Here is a 14,853-nt window from a genome sequence, read left to right as displayed (position 1 = left end):
GAAAGGATCTAAACCCTTTATTTTTGAAAGGTGTTATGATTAGAATTTTGAAGCTGTAAAAGAGAAATATAAACTGACGAAGTGAACCAATCCCACCAGAGGAGGGAGGGTAAGAAATTGTTGAAGGTCAGAAAAGAAATCCCTCCTGAGGTTTTGTTGTACTGTAGAGAAGTAAGTGGTCTAGTGATAGCATAATTATATATATATATATGCTGGCTACCACTTAGGAAAAAGAAACATGAAATTCTCAAGTACTTTCGTGTATTTAACATCTTCAGGGGAGATATAAATAAAAGTGGTATACCGTGTAATTACATGAAAGCGATTGAGAATTTCGTTTTTTTCTTTTGTGGTAACCAGCATATTTTTGAATCATATACCAGTTTTATGATATCTGTGTGTGTGTGTTTATATATATATAGATATATATATATATATATATATATATATATATATATATATACATACACATATATATATATATGTACATATACACACACACACACACACTGTATGTTGTGTTATGATAGTAATAAGTGCAATCTAAGGTCTTTAAAGAATTAAAATTTTAATTAGAAATGTGTAGAATGTTGGCTATTTAAATGAATCACACTATTTTATCAATAATTCCATGAAAAGTAGTTCTGTGTTAGAAGTGATCAGAAATTGATTGTGCTGTATTTTCTTTTCAGGAGGGCCCTAATTGTCTTAGGTTGGGCCTTTATGCTGTTTTTGATGTATAAAGTCCAACAGTTTGACTATGAATATGCCAACTTTGATCCCTATGATATATTGGGAATTGGTCCTGTAAGTATATATATGTATATGCAGTTGTTATGGGGTATTTTTGTGTATGTTTACACTGTTGTAATTGGTTTCTTGTTTCTCTCTTTTCTATCTTGTTTCTCTCTTGTCTCTTTCTCACCTCTCTTGCCTCTTTCTCACCTCTCTTGCCTCTCTCTCTCTCTCTCCTCTCTTGCCTCTCTCTCTCTCCTCTCTTGCCTCTCTCCTCTCTTGCCTCTCTCTCCTCTCTTGCCTCTCTCTCCTCTCTTGCCTCTCTCTCCTCTCTTGCCTCTCTCTCTCCTCTCTTGCCTCTCTCTCTCCTCTCTTGCCTCTCTCTCTCCTCTCTTGCCTCTCTCTCTCCTCTCTTGCCTCTCTCTCTCCTCTCTTGCCTCTCTCTCTCCTCTCTTGCCTCTCTCTCTCCTCTCTCTCCTCTCTTGCCTCTCTCTCCTCTCTTGCCTCTCTCTCCTCTCTCTCCTCTCTTGCCTCTCTCTCCTCTCTTGCCTCTCTCTCCTCTCTTGCCTCTCTCTCTCTTGCCTCTCTCTCCTCTCTCTCCTCTCTCTATCTCTATCTCTCTCTCTCTCTCTCTCTCTCTCTCATCTCTCAAGATGGTCTTCAAGTTCTCCCATAGATCTCTCAAGAAACTTTGGACTTTTTTCTGTGTTAGTGTGTGACAATTTGTTACCAGCTTACAGTAAAGGATAGTAGTAGCAGTTTGTCAGCTGTCCTTGTGTGAAAAAAGTAGAGGCAATACAAAAAAATATGTGTGTGTGTTTGTGTGAGAGGGGAAGAGAGAGAGAGAATGTCCACACATACACCCTGAAACATCCAAGAATGGATTATGCATCAGTAGTATGGTACCCACAGAGAGTATAGGATATAAGCAAAATTGAAAGAATCCAAAGGCAGTAACCAAACTGGTATGTTAGGAAATTTAAGAAAAGGAGATGAGGTCCAACAAGTATTGCTCCTTTCCTGTATACCGCAATTAAGTAAACACCTCCGTCTCTTAACCTCTTCAATATTAATCAAATTCTCATGTGAAATTTGGACCCAGGACACAAACCCATTTTGCAAATTGGCCCGGGACATAAAACCCCACCAATTACCAAATTAAGTTTGTCTTGGGCCAAATGTCAGCACAAGTGGCGGTAGGCAAGTGTGGGATTAAGAGACCAAGAAACTGAGGTGTGTATATTTTATAATTGTGGTATACAGGAAAAGAAGCAATGCTCATTGGGTCCAGTCTCCTATTCTCTATTTATTTATACATATTAGAGAATAAGAGATGGGATTTGATGAACATTGCTCCTTTTCCTGTATATATCTAGTTGTAGTATACAGGAAAGGAACAACACTCATTAGGTCCTGTCTGCTATTCTCTAATTTTGTAATATACATAGACTGAAATTCATGAATGGTTCCAACTTAATCTATATCTTTGATTTCCAATTATCATATTTAGATTTGAACTCTTGTATGGAAAACTATTTCTTCACATCCTTTTGGCGTGTGTGTGTGCGTTTGAATTTGAGGCTGGGAAGGATATGAGAATAGGAGATGGGACCCAATGGTCATTGCTACTTCTGTACACTACAATTTGGTAAATACACATGCACACACCTTTTCTCTTTTTTGATGCAAAACCTGAAGAATAAAGTGATGTAGCCCAAACTGGAACCATGCATGAATTTTAACTTGGTATGACAATTATAGATTAAGACATTGTACCCTGTGAGTGGTGCTCTTTTCATGTATACTACAGTTACATAAATACAATTAAGTAAACACAGTTCTGATATATTTTTAATGCTTGTCATAAAAGGATATCAAATATACTTGTTTCCCCCATAGTGTGTATTTACTATTTGTAGTATATAGGATAAGAGCTATACTTCTAAGGTCTAGTCTACATTTATTACCATTTATTGTTAGATCAGACCAGTAATTTTGATGTATGATATGTATATTTCAAGTATAAGGATGAAGTTTGCATTTTTGTTAATGGGTATAAAGTTAGGCTTCGTGTTTGAAAGGGTTTTACTTAGATATCTTTAATTTGGTGTTTAGGTAACTACATTAAAGTTATTTACTGTAATTTCCACAGCTGAAGAAAAGTGCAGTAAAAATCTTGTATTTACTTTGCAGGGCACAAGTTCTGCAGATGTCAAAAAGGCATACAGAAAATTGTCTCTTATTCTTCATCCAGATAAGCCGACGGGTGATGAACGGAAATTTATGAGACTGAATAAAGGTAAAATCTTGTCAGTTAAGTGAGTGTATTGTTAAACTTATTCAAGGTGGTTATGTTGGTCAAATTAAGTTGGCCATATGTTTGAAAATTTAGTTCAGTATTTAATAGACTACATAATATATATATATTTTTTCAGTCTTGATTATATTTTTTCTTCATTAAGTTATGCACTGTTGACGTTATGTTTTCATGATATTATGGACCAATGACCCTGTAAATGGTGAGGTTGAGATGGACAGTGAAGAGAATCGTCTCAATAGCAAACATCTTTGAAACCTATGAAAACTTCTCCATCAAGAAGTGTAGCTCCAAGGAGCTGGTACTTTTCCACCCCCCCCCCCCCCCCAAAAAAAAAAAAAAAAAAAAAAAAGGAGGGTCTTAAGGATATTAGTGTATATACAGAATCACAGCTTTCCAGTCGGTGAAATTTGAGGCAGGGGTTGTGTATATAATTGTAGTATACAGGAAAAGGACAATGCCTGTAGGGTCCTGTCTTATGCTCTTCATTTACATTGTTTTATGGATGATCTGTGTATTGCCTCTGACCTGAACATTGGAAGGGGGACAGGGATGACCCTTCATCCTTGAGGAGCTGAGATGAGAAGGAAACAAATGGGAGTGGAATGGGTGTGTGTGCCTTGGCTGAGGTTAACCTCTCCCGTGACCATCTCGCTGGACTACCACATTGGTCCCACTGATTTTATTCACTGATATGTCATGAAATGCCAATACTATCAGTGAATTCTTGATGTTTATTTGCAGCTTACCAAGCACTAACAGATGATGTGGCCAGAAGAAACTATGAGCTATATGGGCATCCAGATGGCCCAGGCTCGATGCAGTTTGGTATTGCCCTTCCCTCGTGGATTATCGAGAAGGAGAACTCCATCTGGGTGCTGGGACTGTATGGGCTGGTTTTCATGGTGGCCTTGCCCTCAGTAGTGGCTGTGTGGTGGTATCGCTCATCAAAGTTCTCAAATGATCAGGTGAGTTCTGCATTTGTGGCATGTATAGAGACGGGTAGAATTCTTTGCTGAACACTCCCAAGTCATTTACTTCCGTTGCTTTTATAATTTTTTAATTGTTTTTGGTGAGACATGCACAAGAAAGATTTTGGCAATAGGTAATTATTTTTTTTTTTTTTTTTTTTTTTTTTTTTTTTTTCTCTTCTTCTCCAATGCCTCATATTGAAGAGGTTAAGAGGGATTATTTGTAAAGGAACTGCCAAAAATTTTTTAAAGCATAGGAAATGGTATTGAAATTCATCATAGACTGGTAATGGATGCTTGTTTGGGAAGCCACCAGTCTATTTCAAACATAAAGGAAAGATCATTCATGTAATAATCCCCAAGTCTTGTGATTCTGATTTGTTGTATTGCTCTGAATTCTGCTTAAAGTCGTGGCTTTGTTTACAGGTGCTACTAGATACTACCCAGCTGTACTACTTTTTCTTCCACAAGACTCCACATATGGTCTTCAAAAGGGCACTTATGATCCTCGCAGCATCTTTAGAATTTGAAAAAGGACATAATCCTGAAATTATCGTGAGTTTATTTTTAGGGGTAACCTTTCTTTGGTTGCTTTCAGCGGGTCACACTGCTGTGGACAATAGTAATAACAACAACAACTCTCCTCTTAAGTGGAGAACTTGGAAGGAAACCTTAGCATTGTGAGCATTACTCTCTTCCACCATATAAATCCACCCCACCATGCCAGGGCATGTTTAGATGGGTACACAGAAGGCTTTTGAGAAAGAATAATGAGCATGTTGATGGAAATTGTTAGATTTTTTCATGTAAGGTATCTACTTCTCAAACAATATGATAATTGACAGGGGATTGGAGATTGGTAGTGATTGTGAAGAGAAGTACAAGGTGAGCCAGTTGTATTTTATAAATGATGGTGAACTTGCGGCAGGGTCAGAGGATGGATTAAGGCAGTGACAGAGTTTAGGATGTTATGCAATGGGAGAAAGTTGAAAGTAAATATGGGTAAAAGTAAGATGATGAGATGTACAAGGAAAGAGGATGGCAGCAAGTTGGATGTGAGTCTTGGAGGAGAGAAGCTGGAGGAAGTGGACAGATTTAAGTATTTGGAGTTGCATGTGGCAGGAAATGGAAGAGTTGGGGTGGAGGTAAATTGTAGATTGAGAGAAGCCAGTAAATGTCTTTAGAGAGACTGAAAAGTAATGAGTGTATTTTCATTCCAGAAATATTCTTTATTGTATACAGCCTTTTCTGTTTGTACAGTCATAGAATTAAAGCAAATGCACATTTTCATATTCGTTACTTCCTTGGGTAATTTTAAAACTGTTCTGATCTTAACAGGAACGTCCAACCGACAACGTTGATATTCCTTTGCTCATCAAACAACTTCCAAACCTTGGGGAGAAGAACAAAGAGAGACCTTTGTGTTTTGCTTATTCAATCAAAGCCAGAGCACTCCTACACGCTCACCTGTCTCGGATGATGCGGCCGGGCACGGCCGATATTGATCGTCTATACATTGTCAAGTAAGCCTGAATTTTCATTGTTATTTGTTGATTTAATTTTTATTCACTTGTTCGGTACTTCTTGGTCTGCTTTTCTCATAGGGCAATAGTCCCCCCCCCTCTCTCTCTCTCTCTCTCTCCTCTCTCTCTCTCTCTCTCTCTCTCTCTCTCTCTCTCTCTCTCTCTCTCTCTATTTCTCTTTCCTTCTTTTTCCATCTCTATCTGTCACTCTGTCTCTGTCCCTCCCTCCCTCTCTGTTTTTATTTTGTCTCTCCTCTTTCCTTCTCTTTTTATCTTTCTCTGTTTTTATTTCATTTGTCTCTTCTCTTTCCATCTCTTTTTGTTTCTCACACTGTCTTTATCTCTGTCTCTCCCTCCCTCCTGTCTCTTCTTTCCTCTTTCCTTCTCTGTTTCTCACACTCTCTCTCCCTTTCTCTCTCTCTCCTTCTCTTGCTTTCTCTCTCTCTCTAAAAGGAGAAGTTTTAATGTGTTTGAGATGAAGTGTGAGAAGTATGGTAAGGGTTACAAGTTTGGATAGAGTGACAAGTGAGGAGGAGAATGGGAGTTTAAAAGGAGTTGACAGATAGGGCTGATTATTGGGATGGTTTGGACACACGGAAAGAATGAGTGAAGAAAGATTAGCAAAAAGAGTATGGAAGGCAGAGGTGGATGGAGTGAACTTGGGGGGAAGACGGAGAAAGATGGAAGGATGGGATGAAAGGAGCCTTGAGTAAAAGTGGAATGTCTGTTGAACAAGGAACGGAGAAGGCAAAGGATAGGTGTGAGGGGAGAATGGTTGTCTATCTATCTATATACTAAGAGCTTTTTCCCCCTCACAAGGGGAGGTAGCTAAGTCAGAGGCATGTACCTATTCCTACCCCATTTCACTCCCTTCCACCACCCCCTCCACCCCTCCCATCTCAGTTCCTCATGGATGAGTGGTCATCCCTACATCTGCCAACTGCCCTGGATCAAATGCAATGCAGCAAGACACAGTACATCCACAGCAAAGCTGCTTCACTTAATCAGCAATCCCCCTCTGTCCCCTCGTACAGAAAAAGAGAAGGGAAGAAATTCCTTTGGGCTGTCAAAATATCATTCACACATAAGTACCCTCACCCACCCATTCCCTATCCCCCCTGAATGGTTGTGAAGGGACTATATTATGTGATCCAAAGGGATTTGCCCTAGTCTTCTCTATTTTCTTACAAGGGGATGAGGAGGGAAGGTCATCATGTAAATGTAGCAGAGGGGCCTTGCTCTGGATGTGCTGGGTCTTTCTGCATTGTTTATGACCCAAGCAGTCGGGTGGAGACAGGGTGACCCATCATCTGTTTAGAGCTAACATAAAAGGGAAACAAATGGGTGATGGATGGGAGTGGGGTGGGTAGGGGTAGGTGTATGCCTTAGCTGGCTATCTCCATAGTAAAGGGGAAAGAAGACTTGGTATATAGATAAGTAGACTCTTTGCCAAATACTTCTTGCGTATGTCTTACTACAAACACTTGATCTTTGCAGCCTTTTCCACTCCAAAATGTATGCTACTCTTCCTTGTTAATTTTGATTACGAGTAAAATGGGCTCATCTGTTGTAAGCTGAAGGCCATAGGGCTTCTGCAGGAGAGACCAGGGGGCAATGGATTTGTTGGATTGATGGGCCCCATACACCTTACTGACCACATGCAACATCTTGATCCCCGTGAAGCTGCTTTAATCCTACTCTTCCCCTTTGTGAAGATAATAATAGCTTTGGATATTTTGCAGGTGCTGTCCTACCCTTATCCAAGAGATGGTAACCTGTGTATCACAGTTGATAATGTTGGCACATGCTGGACGTATTAGCCGCTTGCCGACCCTAGAAACCATCGAGTCGTGTATGAGGTTGTCCCCTCACATTGTTCAAGCACTATGGGAAAGCAAGAACCCTCTTCTCCAGCTTCCCCACCTCACAGAAGATTCACTCAGGTCTGTTACCAGTGTGTTGTTCTCGGCAACACTTAACCACTTCGGTACGAGTCAAATTCTCGATCGCAGCATTGGCTGCCATATGTACGATTCATCACACTACTTGCATAAAGTCACTGCTGTATTACTCATTCTCTTTTACTCAGAGTAATAATAAACACAGAAAACATGATCAAACCAGTTCACAGAATCCGGTGGTAACTCATGTACAACTACAAAAAACATATTATCAAGATCCTGACATCGGCATCCTTGTGTACCCACTTGTGCCTCATGACACCTATGTAGGTGTCATTGTACCAAAGTGATTAAGTATTGTTGAGGATTGTAGGTTATCCAGCAAGGGTGATAACTGGTAATAAAAGAGCAATCCTGGGGAGGGACACATTGCACAGATGTGCACCAATGAGTCAAAGTACATATATTGGGGTTATTGACTGCATGCACTCAATACTGCAATAATGTCTATACTGGTCAGGAATATACTCTCTTTAGAAAAAATGTATGTATATAAAGGCTTACAGCATTTATGTCAGACAAGTTGTTCTTCATAAGGAAATACTTAGCCACTGTTTTTACTTTCACTTTCTCCTTTCTGCTGCCCCATTAGCTGAATAGATATTGCCTACAAGGGAGATCAAAGGGTCTGGATTAATTAACTGTTTTTTTATCCCAGGCCATTAAAGTTGTCTTGATTCTTGCAGGCATTTTGTAAACAAACGCCGTCATGTTAAAACAATTCAGCAGCTGGTTCAGTTAAGTGCTGATGATAGAAGACAATGTCTAAAGGGTCTAACTGATGAACAGTATAATGATGTCATGAAGGTTTGCAAAAAGATGCCATACATCACTATTGAAGTATCATATGAAGGTATGTATGTGATTTTATTTTCTTTGGTGTGAGTTGTGATGATTTACATTTTTATTGAAGTGTTTATTTAATACCTTTGTCATATTTGAGTGCAGTGTATACATTTTTCCCCCTGTAATATGATAAACTGTAATATGTAATATAATATAGCAACCTCCCTTATAAAGGGGAAAAAGATCTTGATATATAGAATATGATAAACAACTTCAGTTTTGCTTGTGGCCAGTTATATATGTATATCTATATACTGAAAGGTTTCTTCCCCTTATAAGGGAAATAGATAGTGAAAGCATCCATCACCTAATAGTTTCCCTATTACCTTGGCTCCTTCTGGATTCATCAAGGTCTTGGATCACATGATGGACTTGTGATCAGCTGCAGTTACCCTCTTGGATGAGGGTTCAGAGATTGTATTTGACCTCATCTATGGGTAATACTATGATCTTACACACACCCAACTCCTTGCCCACCAGAGTTGGAGTGCCAGATCGCAGGACAATGATTGACATTTTTTCAGCCTTTGGTAGGGCTAACTGATCACTGAATTAGCAGTTGAGAATAGTACCACGATGCTGTTGAACAGTGTTGGGCCATCCTTGAACCCTTGCCCACTTCCTGGGTTAGCAGCAGTGCAACAAAACACAGCACCTCTTAAGCAGGGCCTAATGACCAAAGCTGGTTTGATCCCAATACTTCATATACAAGGCAACCCTCCCTCCTTGTCCCTTGTGAGGAGAAGACCAAGAAACCCCTTCAGGCTGTATCAATTTATCATCCATTTACAACCATTCTCTACTCATAACTATCTCTTGTCTATTTCCTTACCTGCTCAAGAGATGTTCCCCCTTTTTAACCAAGGCTGCCATCACTCCAACCATTCAACTCGTTCTCAGTCATCCCATCAAGTTCACTTCACCTCTGCCTTACAAACTCTCTTGATATTCTTTATTCACTCAGTGTTGCTTAACATGAATAAAACCCGTATTGGACTGAAAATGTATACATATACCAAATACCAAAGGCTTTTTCCCCCTTACACGGGGTGTAGCCACAAAGAAAAAGGCATAGAAATCACTCCCACCCATTTCATTTCCCATATATTCCACTCCCCTCCTCCCTCCCTCCTATCTTACACCTCCTGGATGATGGGTCATCCCTGCATCCTGTCCACTGCCCTGGGACTGAAAATGTATTGACCAAGTAATTTTGGTGGATACTACCACCATCTTGGTGGTAACAAAAGATGGTGACTGTGTGTACCAAATTTGTTGTTGAGTACATTGTTGTCTGATTAATGTGGATTTTATTTATGTTGTGTCCACAAGAATATTCTCTTTGTAGAGTATGAGTTTGTATCATTGAGTGGGAAGGGGTTGTGTGTAGATGATATTCTAAAGATTTCTCTCCATCTCTATTTTCTGCGTGAGGGGACAGAAAGGGAGGGTTGCTGACTAAGTGAAGTGGCCATGCTGTGGATGTACTGTGTCTTGCTACATTGGTTCTAACCCAGGGCGGGATACAGGGATGACCCTTCATCCATGAGGAGCTAAAATGAGAGGAAAATAAATGGTGGATTGAAGTGGAACGGGTGCATGCCTTTGATGTGGCTACCCCTCATAGAAGGGGGGCAGAAGCCCTTGGTATATAGATAAGTCATTGAATTAGCAAGAATGATTATATGGTTTTTATGCCATTGTTTTTTGGCTGTCTCCCTTTTAAGGGGGGAAAAAACCTATGGTATATGTATGTATAATAATGTGTAAAACCACTTTGCATCTTTACAGTTGTTGACGATGACGACAGTGGAGTGTTTACAGCAGGCGCTATAGTTACAGTCACAGTCCTAATAAAACGGAGGGACATGGCAGTTCTCTTTGACCAAGAGCATGTCGACCTGGAAAGTAAACCTGAAGATTCTATAATCGAGGAACAGAAAGATGAGGCAAGTTTAATATTTAGTATCAGTAGCCCTCAATTTTCGTAATTTGTCTTGCTTGGAATTGCCACTTGTATATTGATTGGAGTTTACTTAGGCTGAGGTATTTAGATGAAGTAATGGAAGTTTGTAATGCCAGATGAAATTTTTTTTGGAGGAAGGGTGTTGGAGTGAACTTACTAACTCCAAACCTCGATTGCCACCCTATCCATATACATGTAGAACAACCATGATGGCATAACACAAACCTGGCGTAGTCCCACTTCTGTCTCGGAGCACTCTCCCGTTCCCTTACCCTTGCACAAAATTTACCACTTGAGTACAAATTTTTTACTTCCCATATCAGATGACTTATCCCATACATCTGTTACATGAACCATAATTCTCTGTTAACCCTGTAATGTGCTATATCCAGTCAGTGTGTCCCTTGCCCCAGGTCTATTATGATTGAAACTGATGGAGAGTAGTAATATTAGAAGGAAGTATTTAATAATTCTTCCAGGAGGTGCTAAGATAAGAGGGAGGGTGGAGGGGTGTGGAGTGTATTCAGGGATGGAATGGGTGGGAATGATTTTATGCCATTTCATTTTTGGCTACCTCCCTTGTAAGGGGGAAAAAGCCTTGGTATATGTATATGTATGTATGTATTTAATTATTTGTTCGACCACAGTTCATGTTCTAAATTTTAAGCAGTAAGAATGATCCCTTTTTTTCTTGTAGCCTACAAAGAAGTCTGGCTGGAAAAAGCCACAGCCCAAGAAGAGTAGCAGATCAAAGGGTAAACAGCAACCACAGAAAAAGAAGCAGCAGCAGAACAATAGCAAAAGAGAGGAGCAGGAGGAGGAGAAGAAAGAAGAAGAAAAGAAAGAGAAGAGTAAGAGTAGAAGTGGTCTGTTTCCCCCTTTCTTTTCTTTTCTATTTTGCAAATTAACTTTATAATTATTTTTTTTTTTTTTTATTGATTTCTGCATGGCATAACTATACCTTCATGCTGGGTATTATGGTTTTATGAATGATAAAGATTGGTTTAATAATTTCCTTGTACTAACAAATTATTTTCCATTATTTCCATTAATGTCTGTCGTTTCCGTTGTCTTAGTTACTTTTATGTAGTATGTTCTTCGTTGGGTTCCTTGGTGTGCTCCTGGGACTAATGACAAGAACCTGAGAGAGGTTGCCCAACAAAGTGGGTGTTAAAGAGAGGGAATGACTGCTTGGCTGCCTCTCTTTCTTCCTTCAAAACTCTTCACCTCCATCTAGAGGAGCAATTTGTTTTCTGGATCAGGCATCCCCCCCCCCTCTATTCTTTTTCTCTCTTCTCCTCTCTTTTCTTCTCTTCTCTCTTCCTCTCTCTTTTCTTTCTCTTCTCTCTCGTCTTTTCTCCCTCTTCTCCTCTTTATCTTCTCTCGCTTCTCTCTCTTCTCTCTATATAATCATCTATCTATTACCTTCAATTCTTATTTTCCCCACCTTTTCACTCGAGGAAAGTCGATTGACAATTTCTTCCCTCGTACTCCTACCACTCCTTACACAGACCCAACCAAATCCAGACACTCTTCACACTAACTTCAAATACATACCATTCCTCCTTAACAACAACAATGGCAGCAGTACACACACACACACACTGAGATCTCCTGATTAAGGATAGGAGGGCTTGAAGAGGGCATGGGAGCAAATTAAGAAAGACCATGTCTAAAGGATGTGAAAAAAAATGCAGTTTTCTGTATAAATGCATAAATACTTGGAATAGCTTAGGAAGTGATATAGCCCAAGCTCAAATAATGTTTGAGTTCAAATGTAAATATGATAATTGGATATCAAGAATATAGATTAGGTTGGAACTGTGCATTAATTTGAGACTAGGTATAATAAAAAGATAGATAATAGGAGATGGGATCCAACAAGCATTGCTCTTTCCTGTATATTACAATTGGGTAAATACACACGCACATGCAACGATTCTTGGAGTAACATATATATCCATGTCATTTAAACAGCACATCACAAACATAAAAATAAAATGCACACCTAGACTCAACACATTTAAATTACGTGTCAGTACAATGTTTGGACAGAACATAGAAACTACCACTGCAGTATACAAACAATATGTACACTCACTGATAGATTATGAGTTCTGCATTGGGCCTCTAACCTCACTAAGAGAGACCACAACACCATAGAGACTATACAGATTAAAGCCCTACAGGTAATTAATTACAAACTGTACAAATACAACACCTACAGATCATCTACACCATGAAACAAACATCCTCAAAGTCGAGGATCACCTTGACATGTCAGGTACACAAACACTTGCCACAGCCTCCACAAACACAGCCTACCCACTACACCACATGGCAGAACACCTATATATGTCGAGAAACATCAAAACATCACCCAGATACATATATCACACACAAATACTCTTCTCTTTCTACACAACCACCAGATATCCACCTCCAGAAGCATATCCATGATCATATCACATATACCTCCATTAACAGACTGAAAGACAACACACTACAACATACTAGACACCTTGATATCCATCCCTCTGAATCCACATGGCCACCATCCAGCATTTATAAGTTACCAGAGACAGATGGATGAATACATCACAGATATCTGTCCCTACTATTGAACACAATACCATCACACAAGTTCTAGTAGTGTAAAAACTTTTGACCCTCTCAACAGACTTCCCATACTTCTGCAACAAACTCTCTCAACCTTGTATGCCTTATCCTAAATCCACACAAGCTCAAGATCCTCAAGTTTGTTAGAAATTCTTGCATGTGCCTTACTTGATCTATCCACCCATTAACTTTCCTAAACCCACACATCTCTTCCCAGGTTACTCCTTGTGTTCCCCTTCTAATCCTCTCAGTGAACACCCTCCCATGCACTTCCATCTTGCAGTGGCTAATGCCATTATCCTATCCTAATCTCGTGTCTGCGTACGTCTTCTATGGCTTTTCGCTCTACTTTAACACACCCTTATCATTTACCAACAGTGCTCGTCTTTTCTTTCCTCACTCTCGTCCTCCCGGAGACAGTCCATGTTTAGTTGAACCGTAATTGGTCTTTGTAAAACATTAAGTATTGTAATGTTGACATAGTGATAAACAAGTTCTTTTCAAATACAGCCCAACCAGACCGAATAGAGGAGATAAGAGAGGATGGAGAAAGTGATGAAGAGGATTCAGCTTCCCATTCTGATGAATCCCAAGCGGAAGAAGCAGATACAGAATCCCATAAAGAAGACAAGGTAAGTTTTTGTATAGCCTAATGTCAATATACAACACTGGATTAATGGAAGGATCTGAGTAACTTCCCAGGCTCCAGCTGTTATCCACCCCTGGGTATGTTATAGTCTTGTCTGTGCTGCCAAAGCTGAAGTCATACCTAGGAGTGACAGCCTGACAATGGATGTATGTCACCTGTTATGTTTTCTAATTTGTGTTAGCAGTCAAATTAGATGGAATTTTGGTCTAATGGGAGGCAGGTAAAAATTCTGAATTTTTATTTTTATTTGTTGTTCATTGGGAAGGTGTGCAAAAGAAGGAAGTTGAAGATAAATGTGGGTAAAAGCAAGGTGATAAGATGTACAAGGGGAGAAAGTGGCAGCAAATTGGAAACGAGTATTAAGGGAGAGAGACCGGAGGGAGTGGATAGCTTTAGATACTTCGGTAATATGGTAGGAAAGGAAGGAGTGGAGGTAGAATGTAGATTGAGAGAAGCAAATAAATGCCTTGGGGGGATTAAAAAATGTAATGAGAAATAGACATTTGCAAATGGATGCTAAGAGGAGATTGTATGAAGGAGTGATTGTGCAGACTGTGTATTGTATGGGACAGAAACATGAAATATTAGAGAAGAAGAGTTTAAATGTGTTTGAGATGAAATGCCTGAGAAGCATGGTTAGGGGTTACTAGGCTGGATAGAGTGAGAAATGAGGGAGTGGGGAGGAGAGTGGGGGTGGAAAGGGAGTTGGGAGATAGGGTTGATGAAAGATTATTGGGATGGTTTGGACACGTGGAAAAAAATGAGTGAAGAAAGATTAGTAAAAGAGATGTGGAAGGTGTGAACATAGGTGATCAAGGATGAGATTGGGAAAAAGGGAAATGTCTGTTGAGGAAGGAAGGGAGAAGACAAAAGACGGGTGAATGGAGAATGGTTGTGTATGGATGATGCTGTGATGCATGGAAGGGTGGGGGGTGGGGGTGAAGGAGTATGTGTGGATGATAATTTTGATGCAGCCTGAAGGGATTTCTCTCCTCTTTTTCTGCATGAGGGGACAGAGTGGGTTGCTGATTAAATGAAGTGTGGATGTGCTGTCTTGCTACATTGCTTTTGACCCAAGGCAGTGGGGAAGATAAAGGGATGACCTGTCATCCAGGAGGAGTCAAGATGAGAGGTAGGGAAGGGGGAATGGGAGTGGAATATGTGGGGATGGAATGGGTGGGAGTGGATTTTTTTTTTCTTTCTACCTCCATTGTAAGGGGGAAAAAGCTGTTCATATATGTATGTATGCTGCTTAGTCAGATCAGA

At 39.9% G+C, this 14,853-nt stretch overlaps 1 protein-coding gene across 2 annotated transcripts in view; it reads left to right on the top strand.

The window, feature by feature from the left end:
* Sec63 (translocation protein Sec63) overlaps positions 1–14,853 on the top strand; it is a 30,575-nt gene that overhangs the window by 6,731 nt on the left and 8,991 nt on the right. Inside the window, exons 3-12 of one of the 2 annotated variants that reach the window (XM_076206438.1) lie at positions 693–807; positions 2,929–3,034; positions 3,797–4,020; positions 4,450–4,578; positions 5,362–5,546; positions 7,289–7,489; positions 8,194–8,360; positions 10,145–10,302; positions 11,017–11,170; positions 13,449–13,570. In XM_076206438.1, the coding sequence (XP_076062553.1) occupies positions 693–807; positions 2,929–3,034; positions 3,797–4,020; positions 4,450–4,578; positions 5,362–5,546; positions 7,289–7,489; positions 8,194–8,360; positions 10,145–10,302; positions 11,017–11,170; positions 13,449–13,570 (1,561 nt within the window). Of the gene's footprint in view, positions 1–692; positions 808–2,928; positions 3,035–3,796; positions 4,021–4,449; positions 4,579–5,361; positions 5,547–7,288; positions 7,490–8,193; positions 8,361–10,144; positions 10,303–11,016; positions 11,186–13,448; positions 13,571–14,853 lie in introns of both variants that reach the window. The other variant, XM_076206437.1, reaches the window with a different exon arrangement.

Source organism: Oratosquilla oratoria, chromosome 23 (genome assembly GCF_046742065.1).
Source record: "Oratosquilla oratoria isolate Oo_2021 chromosome 23, ASM4674206v1, whole genome shotgun sequence".
NCBI classification, from domain to species: Eukaryota; Metazoa; Arthropoda; class Malacostraca; order Stomatopoda; family Squillidae; genus Oratosquilla; species Oratosquilla oratoria.
The sequence above is the reverse complement of the archived record's forward strand: the minus strand, read 5'-3'. Positions and strand labels throughout refer to the sequence as shown.